We start from the raw sequence: 18415 nt of genomic DNA on the forward strand, positions 1-18415 counted from the left end.
GTTCTGATTAAAGAGAGATTGAAACAGGTGAGATGTGCTGGAAAATGAGTCAGTGGAAGTGTCTTCAGGTAGTTAAAGCTTTCAAAAATTGGACCATTTCTTTACATATCAGATTACAGAATTAGGAACTTTCATCAAGCTATCAGTTTAAAGTTTATCTTTGCATGCTAGTGTGGGCTGTCAGCACACCTCAAAATCATCCTTGACGTGAAGTTCATCTGGAACACTGTGCTCCAAGTTTTCTCCCTGATCAGAAATAATAGATACATTTGTCAGCCTTCCAATGGTGTTTGTATCTGGAAATAATGTTCCATGGCCTATAGTGGGAATGCTGGTAGCCAGGGTCAAAACTTTAGCTCCTCAGATGAGTGTTGAAAGTTAAGTACCTGTGATAAGGCTGGATGGAGCTAGGAGTACCAAAAACCTTCAGTTGCTTGAGCATTTCCATCTTCCTGTGCAGCATTTCATTTAAAGTGTTGATCTGCCACTTCCATTACCTAAAATATCATGAAGATCCATCTTTGTAAAAAAGCCTATTTGTGCAGTAGTAGACTACACATGAGCAAAAGGCAGACATCTCTCAAGCTATCTTTGCAGTGATTATTGTTTATGCAAAGCATATTGCTGAAATGAGCTACACGTTCATTTTAGGATTATCTATCTGGTTTGTAAGAGCAAACAAAATGCAAAACATTGACTTCTCAGAGTAATTGTGTCTATCGGTTTTCTCTGTATGTCTAAAACTATAAAAATGGTTTTACAGAGAGTAGTTGGTGTGTGTTAATATGAACAATTAAGGTTGAGATAAGAAGATTGAATTTGTAGCTTATCATCAGATACAAATTCCAAGATGCGCTGAAGTTTTGGCACCAGGCAGCCTGAAACATTAAGAATAATTGTCTAATTTACTACAGAATTCATCTGAGCTGAATTCCCTAGCGGAGACTCAGTTTAAAGTAACTATTTTTCTCTAGGCTCTTCATAAAAGGTCAACATTGAACATAAAGCTGAAAAGACTGCAAACTCCTCATGGTATGGTATTGTTTGTTGTTTTAGTGCCATCCGTGACACTGGATATTTTGACAGTTCAGAACAAATAATAACAGTGATGAATGGGAAATACTCTTAATACTCATGCTCTTTGCTGACCAGTTATGTGACAGCTGGTGATTCTGCTGCTAGAAGGTGTAGAAAGCAATTATTCTTTGAGACTTAGTTATAATAAAGAGTACAAAAGGGCATGCTGGGGCTACTCAGTGTCTATGTATAGCTGAAAAGGGTAATTATAACAATTTTAAAGTTCTGAGTGAACTAGGTAGTAAACAAAGCGATCAGATACAGAAAACGCTTTTACTATAAAATCATTACTTCGAACACTAATACAGTCGCAGCTTTCTTTGGTCTGTATAATCTAAATGGAATGATTACAATACTACTACTAAAGGAATTTAATATAAATTGAGTTTGTATACTGCTGTTTAATTAAACCATGATAGCATGTTCATTTGTCATGGACACAAGTAAATCTCAATTGTTTTAGTTAGCTAGTTTGGAATCTCTGTAAAAGTACCTGGGAAAAAGAATGTCATTGCAGCCACTGCCTTCTGACTGGCTGTGAGATATGTGCTGAAATAGGTGTAGATATATATGTAATGATCATCTTCTTATCCTGGAAGCACATACTGATTGACCTCTTGAATGGAGAGTGAGACATCATGAAAACAATGTTAAAAACATAGGCTGGGATGAACTTAAAAAAAACGTAAATCAAGTTTGTGTTTGTTTGATTTGCTTCTAGGTTTCTGGAAGTTGCATTAACTTTTAAGGCAATAACATGAATGCTTGTAACTGTCAATACAGCTTGCACTACTGAACATGCATACTTTCTTGCCAGAGAAGGAGATTGTGATGTGAGTAAGGACAGATGTGATTCCCCTAAGGATCTTCCTGCTGTTCACCACTGCAAGAGTACTCTGTAATTGCAGAACTATCTGCAGAAACACTCTTAAGAAAATTTAGAATAATATACTTTGGCAGAAAAGCCAATACTCAAAACTCAGTGATAGCCCATGTACCTAACTCTTGAGATGTTCATGCTGGAAGTATGAAAGTCTATTGATAGTAGTGTATGTTCTAAAACAAAGTCATAGTACAGAATCTGAAAGAGTTGTATTTAAAGGTAAAAAATGTGATGTACTTAAGATAGATATTCTCCATTTGAGCTAAAGAAATCAACAATTAGAATCATAGAATCACTCAGGTTGGAAAAGACCTTCAAGATCATCAAGTCCAACCGCAACCTAGCCATACTACCCTAACTCTTAACAACTCACCGCTAAATCATGTCCCTGAGCACCACGTCCAAATGGTTTTTAATCACATCCAGGGATGGTGACTCAATCACCTCCCTGGGGAGCCTGTTCCAGTGTTTAACAACCCTTTCTGTAAAGAAGTTTTTCCTGATATCCAACCTAAACCTCCCCTGGTGCAACTTGTGGCCATTTCCCCTTGTCCTGTCACCTGTCACCAGTGAGAAGAGACCAGCCCCACTCTCACTGCAATCACCTTTCAGGTATTTGAAGAGAGCAATAAGGTCTCCCCTCAGTCTCCTCTTCCCCAGACTAAACAGCTCGTTCCTTTAGTCTCTCCTCGTAGGGCATATTCTCCAAGCCCTTCACAAGCCTTGTTGCCCTTCTTTGGACCTGCTCCAGCACCTGTATGTCCTTTCTGTATTGAGGTGTCCTCTCCTTGAGGTGGGGCCTCACCAATGCCGAGTACAGGGGCAGGATTACTTCCCTAGTCCTGCTCACTTGTATCAATTGTGTACGTGTTTTCATGTATCTTGGGAAATCAAGAAGATGTTTATTAATTTAATTATTATAGATGTTTTTTAACACTAACTTGGTAAAGTTTTGACTATTAACAGGCTTGTCTAAATTGAATTTTCCAGATTCACTACTTAAAACATTCAACTCTTAGGTTTACAGAGTATCATTTCATTTGAAATAGAGGTTAGTTTTATAATAAAATTATTGTGGTGGCTCCTGGAGATCTTTGAATATTATCATGACAGCCACTGCAAGTATGATATGTAATTGTCTAAAGGAGTTACAATGTCACAGTCTTTTCCTTGCCTGGTAGTAAAAAAGTGTTTATATTGCATTTCAAATAATGTTTGTGGACTTTCATTGTAGTTCAGAATTTCTCAATGTATACATACAGCTTAATCATCTCAACCCCACTGAAATTCTTGAGGCTCAACCATTGACTTCTCTAGTCTTTGGATGAAGCAGATATCCACTTTGTTGTTTCTTTCCTTCATTGCATTTGAGTTTGCCATGAAAACAAAAGAAGCAGACACCAGAGGCAGTGAAATGGTTGATGAGAATTTCTTTGTGTAAGATCAAGGAGGAAGGCTTTGGGCAAAAGCACTCCCACATCTAAACCTGCCAATACAGAGAAGGAGTAGTAGTCATATGAACATAGGAAAGTGCAGGTAAATGCAGAGAAAAAATAAGTATTGTATTGTTCTTCCTTTGACCAAAACGAGCAGTCATTTTTCAACATCTTTGATTTTACAACTGTAAAAACTGTATACAATCATGATATGTTTTTGTGCATTTCCAGCATAATTCTAAGCCTCTAAAGACCTTTAAAATATACATGGACACTATACACATGAAATTCCCATTATCTATCAAATTTGATCACTAATGTAAGAATTCTAAAACAACAGAGCAGCTGCTAGAAAGATAAGAGATTTTCTGAAGGTGCTGAGGTGTATCTTGAAGTAATATAAAGACACATGCATTTCAGATTTGTCATCACTTCAGGAAGCAGATCATCTTTGTGTTGTTATACTCTGTATCTCATCTGTTCAAAATTGAGTGGAATATTCAGCAGTACCAATCCCATTAAATTTAAGAAGCAGATTATTCCTGACTTGTGCAAAAAAACATGAATTCGTCTGTACCTCTGTGGTAATCTTCTACTGCATTATTTAAAACTCTCTTCCAAGCATTTACACTTGATGTAGGAGAAGAAAGAAGAGATCATTTGTGATAGCAAATCAACTGCCGAAGTTCCAAGAGTACTTTCATCTTTTCTGGAGCCAAAGCAAAATCGTTGGGCAATAGGAATAACTGTGATTGCTCTATTGCTCTATCAAATAGATCATTTTATTTAAGATTATGTTTTTAGGGGGCATTCTTTGAAACCTTCTGACTAAATAAAATGTTACTGTTTGTAGTGCCGGGATATTAGTTTCTAGCATGTTCACAAGATCACAGAATAGTTGAGGTTGAAAAGGAAATTCAAAAGTCATCATACTTTTTTTTTTTGCAGGGTAATAACAATCTAGAGAATAACAAACTTGGGATGTAGCAACACTTTGGAGACATAGATGCACTGTTCAATGTCTTTTTGAGCTGTTTGAATGATTTCAGGCATCGAAGGTGCGTCTATTCAAGAAGACAGAGTCGCTGAAAGATTCTGTTAGTAAGCAAACATAGACTGGAATGGAAAACATTAAGCACGGGGAAAGGCAAAAAGGAAGGTTCAAGTAGTGATTGTACACTGTTGTTATTTTTTCTGCTGTCAGATGTACCATCTGATTTGGTGGTCCTGTTCTGCATATGTGTCCCTCCATCAGACTGTGCAGTGGTGGTGGGCTTATAAGCAAAACTACTCGAATTGCAACCAACACACAGCAGACTAATCCATCTGAAGAACTCCTAATATTAAAATACCACCTCACTGAGATCCTTGAACAGTCTTCGCTGGCCAGGCAATCATCAGCCATGTGAATCTTCTCCTGTGCCTTGCAACGAATCATCACTTTTGCTGTGTTGCTGCCATCCACTTCTGTGTATTTTGCGTTGTTTTCTTTTGCTTTAAACCTTTTCATGTCACTATTTTTCATCTTAAATTCTTGTCTTGACAATGACAGACCATGTTTTTATTTACTTGTATTCCCTGGCTTTTTCTCACATGTATTCCCTCATCTTAACAGCCTTTATCTCAGTAAAGCTGGGCTACACCAAACTAGGCCTTGCATTGTGAGATATCTGAACTTCTGAGCTGAAGGTTTCAAGAGTCCTTTTCAGCCTTCTGTTCACAAAAAGGCTGCTCTGTAGCGAGCAGGTCAGGAACCTCTCAAGAGGAAGATTACCTCCAATTCTGTTATATCTCTCTAAGGCTCTCCTCTTCAGGAGGATGTCAAGGTTTCCGAAGTCTGAATGCGTGTTTACTCTCAAATAACTAAAACATTAATATAATTTAGGATGAGTTTCTTCCATAGGAGATCTGATTTTACTACCTGGCAATTTACTCTTCTCTCATAATTTGACTAATAATTTCATTGTGACACAGATTCAATTATTTTTCTGGAACCTAGCTACATTCAGTGTTTAATAGTTTATTTTTTTTTACTTGTAAAATAAATGATGTTTAAAAAAAAGTATAGAATTTATCTGATACAGTCCTTCTCCAGAAAACACATACTGGATTCTAGTAGATGGCCCTTTTCTTCATCACAAGGATAAATTCTTCTTTCTTTGAAATCATTTTCTAAAACTTTGTAAACATTTGGGTTGGACTAACACAGCTGTAGTGACCAGAATCAATTATTCTACATATTAAATGAGAGCAGATATGAGTTAGTATGGGTTAACTGTGTGTCACTCAGTTTGGACAGATGACATATATATCATAACTACTTGATATTGCTTTTGTATGCCAGCAGTTCCTAATGATTACTACTTGCCATTGATCATATGTTTTCCCCTCCATTATGATGATTTCTCTTCTGTGTGCTCATTTGCCCTTGACATTTGCTTGTTTTCAATTTCACAATTATAAAAAAAATTGAGATTAAAGCACATATTATGTGAACATTACCTTTAATTCTGAAACCATTTTGACCTCAGTGTGGATATCCTTTTATCTACAAGGATCCCAAATATTTTCTTGTTTAAACTTTCTTTGCAGAATTTGACTTAACTCAATTTTCATAAATTTTTCTTCATCCCTACATTTTACATTCTTCAAAATGTGGATTGCTGTGCTTATCAGGTTGTTTCTTTTTTTCTTTTTTTCCCTCTCTGTGTGGGCTACTTGATTACTTTTTTTATTCTTTCCTAAGTGGCCTAGGAGACCTGCTGTGCATAGCCTGTACAAGGCTGTCATAAAGACCTTGGAAACTTGCTGTACAAGTTTGTGAAAATAAAAATAAAATCAACTGAAAATAAATATCCTAGGTAAAAGTGTCTTAAAGTCACAGATCAACTGGTTTATATTAGTATTTATACCAGAGTAAATGTCTATTCATTATGTTTTTTTAAGAAACACAGATTTAAATATCAATATCAAAAATACATATCAAAGAAATCAAAATAACAAAGAAAAAGACAGAAAACTTGCATAAAAAGACATGTATTTTAGTGACTGTCTGCATTTTTCCTCTCTGCTTTTTTTTAATAAGGTAATTACTGAGAAAAAGCATACGTTTCTTGTCATACCTCTATTCCATTTCTTATATTTAGAACACAATTTTTGATAAAGATTCTGCTTGTCAATGTGATTATTTTAGATAGCAAAATCAAAAGGAAATTAATTTTTCAAATATGTACTTCTTCATCCTTTTTTATGTTCCTATATTAATTTTATGTTTTGATTTTAATGAGAGGAGAGATGAGAATGAATTAGGAAGGGATTAAGGTATATTCCATCCGTGACAAAGTAGTTAGTTGTTCTCTAGATGAAACTAAAGCATTTATCTTCTGAGGCCAATTTAGACATGTTCTGTGGGATGTAGTGTTTATTTTCACCTTCACAAATACATTAAGTACTTTGAGTTACTTTCAATTAGAGAAAACTTTGGTTTACCAATTGGTGTTTTCTAGGAGTGCATAATGTATTGACATACTGCAGTGTAAAATCTTTAACTGGCAGAGAGATGGAATAGTTGACCTGTCATCTGGAGTGAGATCACATGGCATGTGCGGGACAACCAGGGGATCAGGCCTAGCCAGAGTGGGTTCATGAAAGGCAGGTCCTGCTTAACCAACCTGATGTCCTTCTATAATCGAGCGACTCACCTGGTGGATAATGGAAAGGCTGTTGACGTAGTCTACCTAGACTTCAGCAAAGCCTTTAACACAGAACTCTCCCATGGTATTCTCCTGGGAAGGCTGGCAGCCAGTGGCTTGAACAGGTACATGCTTTGCTGGGTAAAGAACTGTCTGGAGGCTCTAGCCCAGAGAGTGGTGGTGAATGGAGTTAAATCCAGCTGATGGCTGGTCACAAGTGATGTTCTCCTGGGATCTGTATTGAGGCCTGCCCTCTTTAAATCTTTATTGATGACGTGGATAAGTGCAGCCTCAGTGAGTTTGCAGATGACACCAAGTTGGGAGGAAATACTGACCTGCCTCAGGGTAGGAAGACCCGTCAGAAGGAACTGGACAGGCTGCATTGCTGGGCTGAGGCCAATGGGATGAGGTTCAACAAGACCTAGTGATGGGTCCTGCACTTTGGCCGCAACAACCCCAAGCAATGATACAGATTTGGAGCAGAGTGGCTGGAAGACTGTGTGGAGGAAATGGACCTGGGGGAATTGGTCAACACTCAGCTGATCATGAGCCAGCAGTGTGCCCAGTTAGCCAAGAAGGTCAATGACATCCTGACTTGCATCGGAAATAGTGTTGCTAGCAGGACAAGGGAGGTGATCTTCTCCCTGTACTCAGCTCTGGGTGAGGCCACATCTTGAGTACTGTGTTCAGTTTTGTTCCCCTCACTACAAGAAAGGGATCAAGGCCCTGGAGTATGTCCAGAGAGTATGAGAAGGGCAATAAAGCTGGTGAGGAATCTGGAGCACAAGTCTTGTGAGTAGTGTCCGAGGTAACTGGGATTGTTTAGTCTGTAGAAGAGGAGGCTCAGGGGAGACCTTATCACTCTCTACAACTGCCTGAAAGGCGGTTGTGGTGAGGTGGGGTTCAGCCTCTTCTCCCGCATAACTAGCAATAGGATTAGAGGGAATGGCCTCAAGTTGTGCCAAGGAACATTCAGGTTAGTTATCAGGAAAAATTCATTCTCTGAAAGAATGGTCAGGCACTTGAATGGGCTGCCCAGGGAGCTAGTTAAGTCACTGCCCCTGGAGGTGTTCAAGAAATGTTTATATGTTGTACTAAGGGACATGGTTTAGTGGGGAAATATTGGTGGTAGGTGGACTGTTGGACTGGATGATCTTGGAGGTCTTTTTCAACGTTGGTGATTCTATGATTTTCAACTTAAACACCTCTGACAGTGTGGCTACTGAATACAAAGCAAAGGAACTGAAATACTTGAGCCCTTGCATGATATTTGAAAAATAGACCATTGCAGTGAATATTGGATGTATGAAATTTTCAAGATGATGCTTGTTTGTTATTAAACTGGATGAGGAGGACATTGAGAAACAACTCCTTTGTCCTGTCCAGCAGTATAGGGTTGTTAGGATTATTGAAGACACGGGAAGAGAACTGTGGACTTGGAGCATTAATGCACATGTGTATTGCTTGTGATACCAAGAATGATGTCTACTGCCAACTCGGGAACCAAAGAGTGTGAATATTTCTGTAAAGAGCTAAGAAAATTTATTTACTGAAGATTGCTGAAGGAAGATATGTCCATTTCTTAAGTTTTAATAAATTTGGGTTGATGGGCTAACTGAAAAGATAGCCTTAGGCAAAATTAGTATTCAGGGCATGAGGTTAACTGAGGAAAAGTCAAGTCTAAAACTGAGGCATGTGACTTCATGGTACAAAATTTAACTTTACAGAGAACCATTCTGACAGTGAATCAGGAGCTAGAGGGCTGGTGATATAAGATGATTTTTATAGGTTCTTTTGTGATCAAATATCCTCATGATTATAAAAACTTAGATCTTTTTTAAAGCACATAGCATGGTAGAAGTATTTTCCATGTCTATATAACTTTATAACTTAAAAAAAAATAAAGTGAAAATTAGATACAAAGATAACAAAAGTCCACTTGCAAGGTTCATTAAATCACTGTGTATCTGGACAATTCCAGGTCATTTCACCAGCAGTGCTTACATCAGTATGGCAGGGAGGAATGACTGGTTCTTTCATCTCTTGACAAACATTAAGCACAATTTGCTAATTCACTCATCATCAACTGCCTTCGTTCATCTTAATTATCATTATTTTTCTTTTTAAGAAGCTTGTGCTTAGAGCTACTGTGTGTGAATCTAAGAAGGGGCATGTGAATGAGCAGTGAGAAGGTTGCAGTTGAAGAGATACTAAAAGGGATAAGAATTAAACGTGTATGTATAGAAAAAAAAACAGAGACCCTAGAAACTGGATAAATGATCAGGAAATAAATTGAAATTATGCCACGTGGAAGTGATACTATGAAAATGAACTGTGTATTGAACACTTTTTTCATTATTTTAAAAGCTTTTTGAATCTAGAATGACTTTAAATTAAAATTGATCTATCATAATTATCTAGTCAACTTTGTATAGCAATCATTGAGGAAAGAATAAAAAATACAGTGAAATCAGTTATTTTTTCTTTATTCTGTTTATAATAAAAATTATCTAATGTATTTAGACATTTAGGAACTCCTGATAATACTACCATCTTAATTTTCTTAGGTTAAGAACAAATTTGTTTCCACATGTATTAATTCTATTTTGGAATTTTAGAAAGTGGTTCACAGGAAACTGTATCACTGCAGATGTTCTTGTTGAGAAATGCCAGACCAATGACAATATCCTGGCATCACCAAATGTTAAGTGCTCTTGGTAGGAGAACCTACCAGTTCTTTTATAGATCATAGAATCATAGAATCATAGAATTAGCCAGGTTGGAAAAGACCTACAAGATCATCCAGTCCAACCATCCACCTACCACCAATAACCCCACTAAACCATGTTAAACCTCTCACAGTTAGAACCCTGCATGTAGTTCAGGCATTCTTCACTGACAGGGATCAGACCTGGATTTCCAGTTCCTGCTTTTGGTGTAACATCATTTCTTACTTAATTAGTTTGTAATAGAAAATGTGTGAGTGTTTCGGGGATATCACACTTCCACTACTGATTCTAACTAGGTGCCACATTTTCTGGGCAACATTCTGAAATATCGAATAGTATATAATTGATCAGTTGTCTGTACTGATCGGTAATGCTATTTACATTATTAGCTATATAATTACTATTAAAACAATTTTGCTCTGTTTTTCATGTATTTTGTAGTCAGTAGGTCGCTAAGTTAACTGAATCAGAGAAATACAGTAACTGAATTTTGAGACCATCCATCATCACAGAAAAGGAATCAGAAACAAGCACTGAAAGATTTTAAGGTGCAGTATAGACCTCATATTTCATTAGCAAAGTGGAGATTCATTATCTATTCTCATATCCAGAAGTTTTTGAGCTTTTTTTTTCTTTTTAGTACTTTTCTATATTCCAGTACAAAAAAGACAGGAATCTCCTGGAAAGAGTCCAGCGGAGGACCACAAAGATGATAAAGGGCCTGGAGCATCTCTCTTATGAGGAAAGGCTGAGTGACCTGGGTCTGTTCAGCCTTAAGAAAAGATGACTGAGAGGGGATCTTATTAATGTTCATAAATATCTAAGGTGTGGGAGGCAAAGGGATGATGCCAGATTCTTTTCAGTGGTGCATGGCGATAGGACAAGGGGAAATGGCCACATACTGAAGCATAGGAAGTTCAGCACAAATGTGCGTAGGAAATTCTTCACAGTGAGGGTGATGGAGCACTGGAACAGGCTGCCCAGAGACGTTGTAGAGTTTCATTTTCTGGAGGCATTCAAGACCCACCTGGACGCCTGGCCTGCCTGTGCAACCTGGTCTAGGGAGCCTGCTTTGGCAGGGGGGTTGGACTTGATAATCTCTAGAGGTCTCTTCCAGCCCCTACAATTCTGTGATTCTTTTATTCTGTGACTTCTGTATTTAAAATTTCCTTTTTGTATTCTAAAGAACCTGTACCCCAAACCTCACTAGAAACAGTCTGATTTCTTCTATATAGTAGCTAGGCAACTGGCAACAAGATCTTTTACACAGATTTGTCCCTTTTTTTCCCAATTTTCTGGAAAGTAGAATAAAAGGGGACTGTGCAGCAGGGAGCAAACAGGTATTCTTCCTTTTGGGTTACTGTCATATTAACTTAAAAAGTAAAACGTATACAAAAATTCAAGAGAGAAAGGTTACTTCTAAAGGAAAACACAGAGAGTTTGTCAAAAGTTAGAGAGATTTACAAATTTGGAGGTAAAGTTACCATTGGTAGATTATAGAGGATTTAGAAAAAAAAAAGTGTTAGAAATACACAAGCAAATTTTGTACATAAACATCATAAATATTTCAGGACAATGTATCTTACTGTTATGTTTTCATATAAGTAACTTCGAATATTTGTTCTATCACAGGTACAGGAATGGCTGTGCTTAAACTGTCAGACCCAAAGGGCAATGTCAGGACAACTTGGGGATATGGGCAAGGTGCCACTTCCAAAACTAGGCCCTTCACAACCAGTATCCAAGCCACCTGCGACTCCTCAAAAACAGCCTGTGCCTGCTGTCTCACATTCCCCACAGAAGACTTCCACACCGCCTACTCCAGCAGCCACAAAACCTAAAGAAGAACCAGGCGTTCAGAAGGAAGTTCCAAAACTTCAGCAGGGGAAATTGGAAAAAACATTGTCAGCTGATAAAATCCAGCAAGGAATTCAGAAAGAAGATGCAAAGTCTAAGCAGGGCAAACTTTTCAAGACACCTTCAGCTGATAAAATACAACGTGTCTCCCAGAAGGAAGACTCAAGACTCCAGCAAACAAAACTGACAAAAACACCATCATCTGATAAAATTTTGCATGGAGCTCAGAAGGAGGATGCAAAATTTCAAGAGTCAAAACTGGCCAAAACATCCTCAGCTGATAAAATTTTGCATGGAGTTCAGAAGGAAGACATAAAAGTTCAAGAGGCAAAATTGGCAAAGATACCCTCAGCTGACAAAATTTTACATGGAGTTCAGAAAGAAGACCCAAAACTCCAACAGATGAAAATGGCAAAGGCATTATCAGCTGACAAAATCCAACCTGCAGCTCAGAAAGAGGATCCACAACTTCAGGGAGTTAGATTGTCCAAGGCAGTTTCAGCTGATAAAATTCAACATGGAATTCAGAAAGAAGATCTAAATCTTCAACATGTGAAAACTGAGAAAACTTCAGTGGAGAAAATCCAAGAAGAAGCTCAAAAAGAAGAATTAAAACTTCAGCAAGAGAAGCTGTCAAAGACACTTTCAGAAGATAAAATTCCTGCAACAGTAAGTTCAGATCAAAAGAAACCTTCAAGGAAATTTGAAGAAGATAAAAAACCTGAGCTCCTGGAAAAAAGTACTCCACATCCAGAGGACAAAAAAGAGCAAATTACAGCTGAGACAAAAGACCGTGTTGCTGAACAGAAAGCAGAAGTTGAAGCACCTTGTGATAAACTGCATGAAAAGAAAGAAGAGGATGTTAAGAAAGAGGGTTTGACAACTGGGATTCCACAGATGGTTTCAAAAACTGAAAAAGCGGAGGAAGAAAAAACTCCTGTTCAAGTGTCACGTCTGCCAAGATCTGACCATGTGGAAGCAGTGAGAGAAAAAATGGTAAGTAGCTTTTTCCTCTACATGCTTTTCCCCTTTGCTACAATTTAGAATCCCATCCTGATGGACCCTGTCCTTTACATCTTCCTACTCTTTATTATTACGGATGATTGGATCATCCATATGAGTGGTACAAGATGATTCTCAATGACACAATTACTCTTGTTGAGTAAGAGTTTCACCAGTTAGTCCTGCTCTTTGCTTGCAACTTTCCAATAGTTCTTGCATGATTTTCAGCTTATGTTTCATCAGTTTTCAAATATTTATGATTTATTTAACTGCTTCTGTAGACCCTCAAGGCTTTGGAGTTTAATTGTTGAAATTTGAACATTTTCATAATTCTTAATCCCAAAAGCAAATAATTGATGACAAGCTGCACAGTGTTTTAAACTACCGAAGTATGATACACATTTTAGGAATATTTTGTGATGCCTGAAAATGGTATGTTAAAGTATGCAGCCTTTACATCTTTAAATGTTTCATTTGCCTATCCCATGTTTAAGTAGTGTTTGTGCTGAGCTCTCAAGTCAGATCATTAGATGACTTTATAACAGAATGTACTAGAAGGCTGCATTTCTAAATAAATGCATTTCCTAAATATGAAGTCAATAACAAGTCACTTATCATCTGAAGTGGATAACACAGACAATTTGTTGACAAATGACAAATGATGGTTGATTTTTTTTGTGCGTCAGTACTGAAAATTAGATGCTGAGCATTATATTACTAAAGCAGGAAAAGGTTCAGGAGAAAACTCCAATCTTGCCAAAATTATGTTTTCAAATATAATCAGTAATAAATATAAGATTTTTGTTTCTTTGTTTGATAACCAAGGTATTTGGGCAGAAATTTATTCCGATTTGGAAATCATGCTGTGGAGAGTTCTGTTAAAAATTATTATTTTTAGAAATCATGTTCCCAGTCAGATACATTTCCATCACGTGATGTGTTCATATGATGCCACGGTATCAAGAGGTATGATATCAAATGATTGTACTGAGGGAACGCAAATTTTGTTCTGAGTAACATAGCCAAAATCCTCCCTTCTGGAAGAAACAAGAAAGAGATCTAAGAAAGTGAAATATCAGGTTGATTATTTCATGTTAGGCATGAGGCAGCAGTGCAGGACTTTCCAAGAAGAGCAAGTTAACAAAATGACACTCTGGGGGCATGTTTTTTAGTAACATACATTAGTATCTGAAAACCTAAGAAGTACACTTAATTTTTTGTTTGTTTGTTTTTCTTAAAAGTTCCCTTTTTATGTTTAAAAACTTCTGTAATGAAAAGTTTTCATCACTCTTTTGTCTCAGTCCTATCTGGTCATTTTTGTGTTCTATGAAGATGAGAAAGCACATGACACTCTTGGCAAATCTTAAGATGCGTATATTTGACTACTGTCTCTGATAGCAACAGATCTCTTGCTATATCATGTGGTGCACACGCACCTGCATTTCCCTTTTGTTTCACTTAACTACTCTCACTGCCTTCAAACTTAATCAGAAATTCTTGAGTTAACTCCCTGGATGAAGTTTAGCTTTCTTTTACTTTTGTCATTGGACTTTGAAGCACACTCAGCTGAAGTTTGTAAACATAATAGTCTAATGCATGAAAGGAAATACATAGATATCCTCTTTGAAGTATTTTTAAAATTAGAGCACTAAACATTGAATGAATGAAAGTTGAATAGCTATTTTTACATGTACAAAGACAAAAAAAAGAACTTTTTTTTTTTTTTTTTTTTTTTTTAATTCTCCCTCTCTCCACCCCCCTGTTTTTCCTCCTTGGAAAAATCATTTAAACAAAAAATAAATTCTAAACTTTGAATTCTGAAATTCTGAAGGTAAAGCTGTTGCCTCACCTAGCTTATACTTCAGGAAAATAAGTATTGGTTTTTTTTTAATTTATTGAAGCATCTTAATGTTCACCGTACTTTACTTTGAACATTAGATACAATTCTCCCAGAAAAAGCATGTGACAGAAATGGAGGATGAAATAACAGTTTTGGTATCAACACTGATACTGTTTGGATAGTTAAATGATAATATCTAGATACTGAAGATTATGATATATTTCAGGACAGAATCTTATGAAGGATTTCAGAGAGGTGTATTTTTAAATAACAAAGTAAAGATGCAGCTGACAAATTGTTAATGCCATTTTATATCAAACTCTGTGAAAATGGTGATTAACTAACTCTTGTAGCATCTCAGTGAAATAATTAGTTAACATTATCCTCACTTTTCTTGAAAAGAAAAGTCTACATGCAAACAACACTCGAAAGAATCTTAGAGGATCAAGATCTGTTACAGTAAAGTCAGCCTTGGAAAATATCACACAGACCTCAATTATATTTAGAGATCTGAAATCCTTTGATGTGAATTAAATATTGAAACATTTCTAAAGATTTGGCCTCAAAGTATGATTTAAGGTATCATAAAGATGTTTCTTTCTTCAAACCATTTTTTTCCCCAATAACATTTTAATCTGTAATTTGTTCAAAGAGATATCAAGGAACAAACTGTCTTTGCTGATAATTTGCAGGTATTTTTTCCTAATAAACAGTCCTGTAATTACATGTGCAGTTGCAATTAATTGTCCCAACAAAGATGCCTAGAATTCTTGGACATTTGTGACATATTGATTTGTCAATGTCTAACAGTTTTCTTGGCACTCCCGATTAAAATAAGAATAGTTCATTGTATCTAAATGAACACGTTATGATGGTGTAAGTTGGACATGTTTACAACACATCAGCCACATGATGTAAGTGCTCTTATCATTGCCATCTCATGTTTACTGAAGAATGATCATGTGTTTGGTTAAATACCTGGTTAGAAATTGAGATATTGTAATAAATTGTAAATTGACATTATAATGCTGTTAATTACAAAACATGGATGAGGGAGATGGAGTAAGTGAGAAGAGAATTGTTTGTAGGCAGATTTTTGTGCACAGATAGAATTATTTAATAAAATGTTTTGATAATAGAATTTAAAACAATCAAAAGATTAAACAGTTCACTCAATCAGAGACAAATTGCACATAGATATATTGCTTCTACAAAGAGAATGACCTTTTTAAAATCATGAGTTCGTCTGCACAATAAATTTTATGCAACAGAATGTAATCCATTATTATTCCTTTATTCATCTTACTAAATTATAAATAATTCTAAAACTGACAAGCCTTTTTTTACATCACAGTTTTCTTTTAAAAGAGCTCTAATTTCATATGATAGCCAATTGAACACTTTAAAGCAAGTCAGAATTACCTATTTTCAAATAAGCAAAAACTTCTGTTGTAAAATAGTTTTATGATGTACTGTCACCATCACTGTAGAAATGTCACTGGAATAGTAGGAATACATCCAGCATTAGATCATGTTTGTCATTAGTACAAGTTTAAGAGGTTGCATTTGCTTTTTGCTTTTTTCAAACAGTCGTAGCCAACCTGTAGCTTAGGTAAGTCTTCTTGTTCATTGTGTCTTAAGAGTATTCCTCCACCAATGTTTGTATTAGAACTAAATTTGTCAAGTACTGAAAACTTTACCAACAAAAGTGTTTTTTCCTTATTGATTCAGATACATTTTTCATTCTCTAACAATTTTTAAATTTACATATATTCCTTAGAAACATTGTTTCCTCAACAGTTTGTTGCTTGCCTAAAAATCTTATGTTTGATACAATTTGTTTACAAGTTTGTTGGTATCTTAATGTATGTGATGGCCAATCCTGTCCAAAATAGATTACTGGTCACTGAAGAACAGATAAAGTTAATGACAATATCCTTTATATCAGAATGCCTAAAGAAGGGAAAAAATACACAGAGACCAAAGATTGCTTCTCATAAATTACATGCATATTATCTCAAAACATGATGTGCAAGATAATTTTTGCATCACATATCACAGGACAGACAACTCTACATATAAAAATGATATAAAATTTATTCGTATCATAGTAGCCTTGAAAAGAAAGCTGGATTTTCTTGTCACATTTATTCCTAGGGAAGTCCCTAACTACTGTAGAACTTTTTCTTCTCTTTACTGTACTAATAGCAGTTTTTTTCTGCCATTCAGTATCTTATTATTCATAGCAGTGATGTTATGGCATACACTGGGGTTCAGCAGCAGGGCAGGCAATGGCAGTACTCATTTCCATCTTGTCTTGTTTGGTCATGGAGTAGATACTACACAATGGCCTCCTAGATAATGTTACCATCTCAGATTAGGAGAATGCCTAAGGTTGTTCCATGCCCATTTGCCTGTTTATTTCTGAAGTTAACTACTTATTTAACGCGTTCTGTCTCAGATGCTTTTTAAGTCATTTTATCACTTCATCTCTCTGTGGAATTCTCAGCGACTCACTTTCGCTACTTGGGCACAGTCTGTCCATCAACTCCTAGGGGACCTTCTGAGCTCGAACAATGTTTGAATTTTCTAGAAGCTAATCTAAATTGATGACATGCATAATTGGGTATGTCTTTACAAGTATGGACATATTAGAAAAAAATAACAATAGCTGAAATTGTTATGGGGGCATGATATTTCTAGATGAAAAAATTCTTTGGTTTTAACTGTTTATATATTTTTTAAAAATGTATTCCAATAAATTTTCCTTAAAAAATATTTTTTAATAATGGGAGTAAAGATATAAAGACAAGTTAAAAAAAAAAAAAAAACTTCTAAGTATGCTTCATTTTTTACCTGATAGGAAGGGTACACATGATTCTACCATTATGGGCTGGAGAATATCCAAAAGTACCTTTTTCAGAATAATGAGTTCTGAGGTGTTTAAGTGCTGATGACTGCCCAAAGTTGTTTGGAGTACCATTGGAGTTTTGTCCATGTTTATGTATTAAATACAGCTTTATCACTAGAGTTGTTGTTAGAAATAATTGCTGTCAAACCAAATTTTTAAATACAAGGATTTTTGCTCTGATTTCAGATACTTGGGTTTATTATATTGGGTTCAGTGTTGTTAAGAACAGATGTGGTTTCTATCCAAGGTAATATCTGATTTTGTTAAGAATGTAATAAATCATTTCTCTGAAATGGAGGATACTAAAGAAGATATTGATGAGTAGATTAGTTTAATCTTATTACTAGTGGTTTTAGTGGAGAATTATGTGCACAGTGACATGCCTGAAGGCAATAGGTACTTCAGCTGTAAATTAAATAATGAAAAAAATGGACTACTTTTAAAAAATAAAATAACTGACAGTTAACAAATACTTGTTTTATGATATGTTGTCCTTAAATGTTCCTTTAGTGTTAATAAACATTTCAAAATACTTAAAATTGACAGCAACTAAACATGTGTGTGAATGTACCTACCAACTATATTTTTTTTTTGTATTTGTTCCACAGTATTTTCTTTTAAATGCAGCATAATGCCAAGGATGCTGATGAGTCAAAGATTTAAGTAAATTGTAAGGTCCACTTCAGCAATCATTGACTTAGATTAACGAAATTGATAAATAATCATAGCATTATCATAGAACCATAGGATGGCTTAGGTTGAAGGGGACCTTAAAGTTCATCTAATTCCAACTCCCTGCTGTGGGCAGAGTTGCCACTCACTAGATCAGGTTGCCCAGCGTGCTATCCAACCTGGCCTTGAATGCTTCCAGAGATGCTGCATCCACGTCTTCTCTGGGCAACCTGTTCCAGTGCCTCACCACCCTGATAATACCTGACTGCTGTAAGAAATATTGAGATCACATCATATTAAAATCAGGAGACTTGAG

General features: G+C 36.1%; 1 protein-coding gene across 9 annotated transcripts in view; it reads left to right on the forward strand.

The window, feature by feature from the left end:
* PCLO (piccolo presynaptic cytomatrix protein) overlaps window positions 1-18415 on the forward strand; it is a 343040-nt gene that overhangs the window by 134285 nt on the left and 190340 nt on the right. For all 9 annotated transcript variants that reach the window (XM_021384447.1, XM_021384450.1, XM_021384451.1 and 6 more), the window contains exon 4: window positions 11450-12670. In XM_021384447.1, coding sequence (XP_021240122.1) covers window positions 11450-12670 — 1221 coding nt within the window. The remainder of the gene's footprint in view (window positions 1-11449; window positions 12671-18415) is intronic.

The sequence above is a fragment of the Numida meleagris genome, chromosome 1 (assembly GCF_002078875.1).
Source record: "Numida meleagris isolate 19003 breed g44 Domestic line chromosome 1, NumMel1.0, whole genome shotgun sequence".
Lineage (NCBI taxonomy): Eukaryota > Metazoa > Chordata > Aves > Galliformes > Numididae > Numida > Numida meleagris.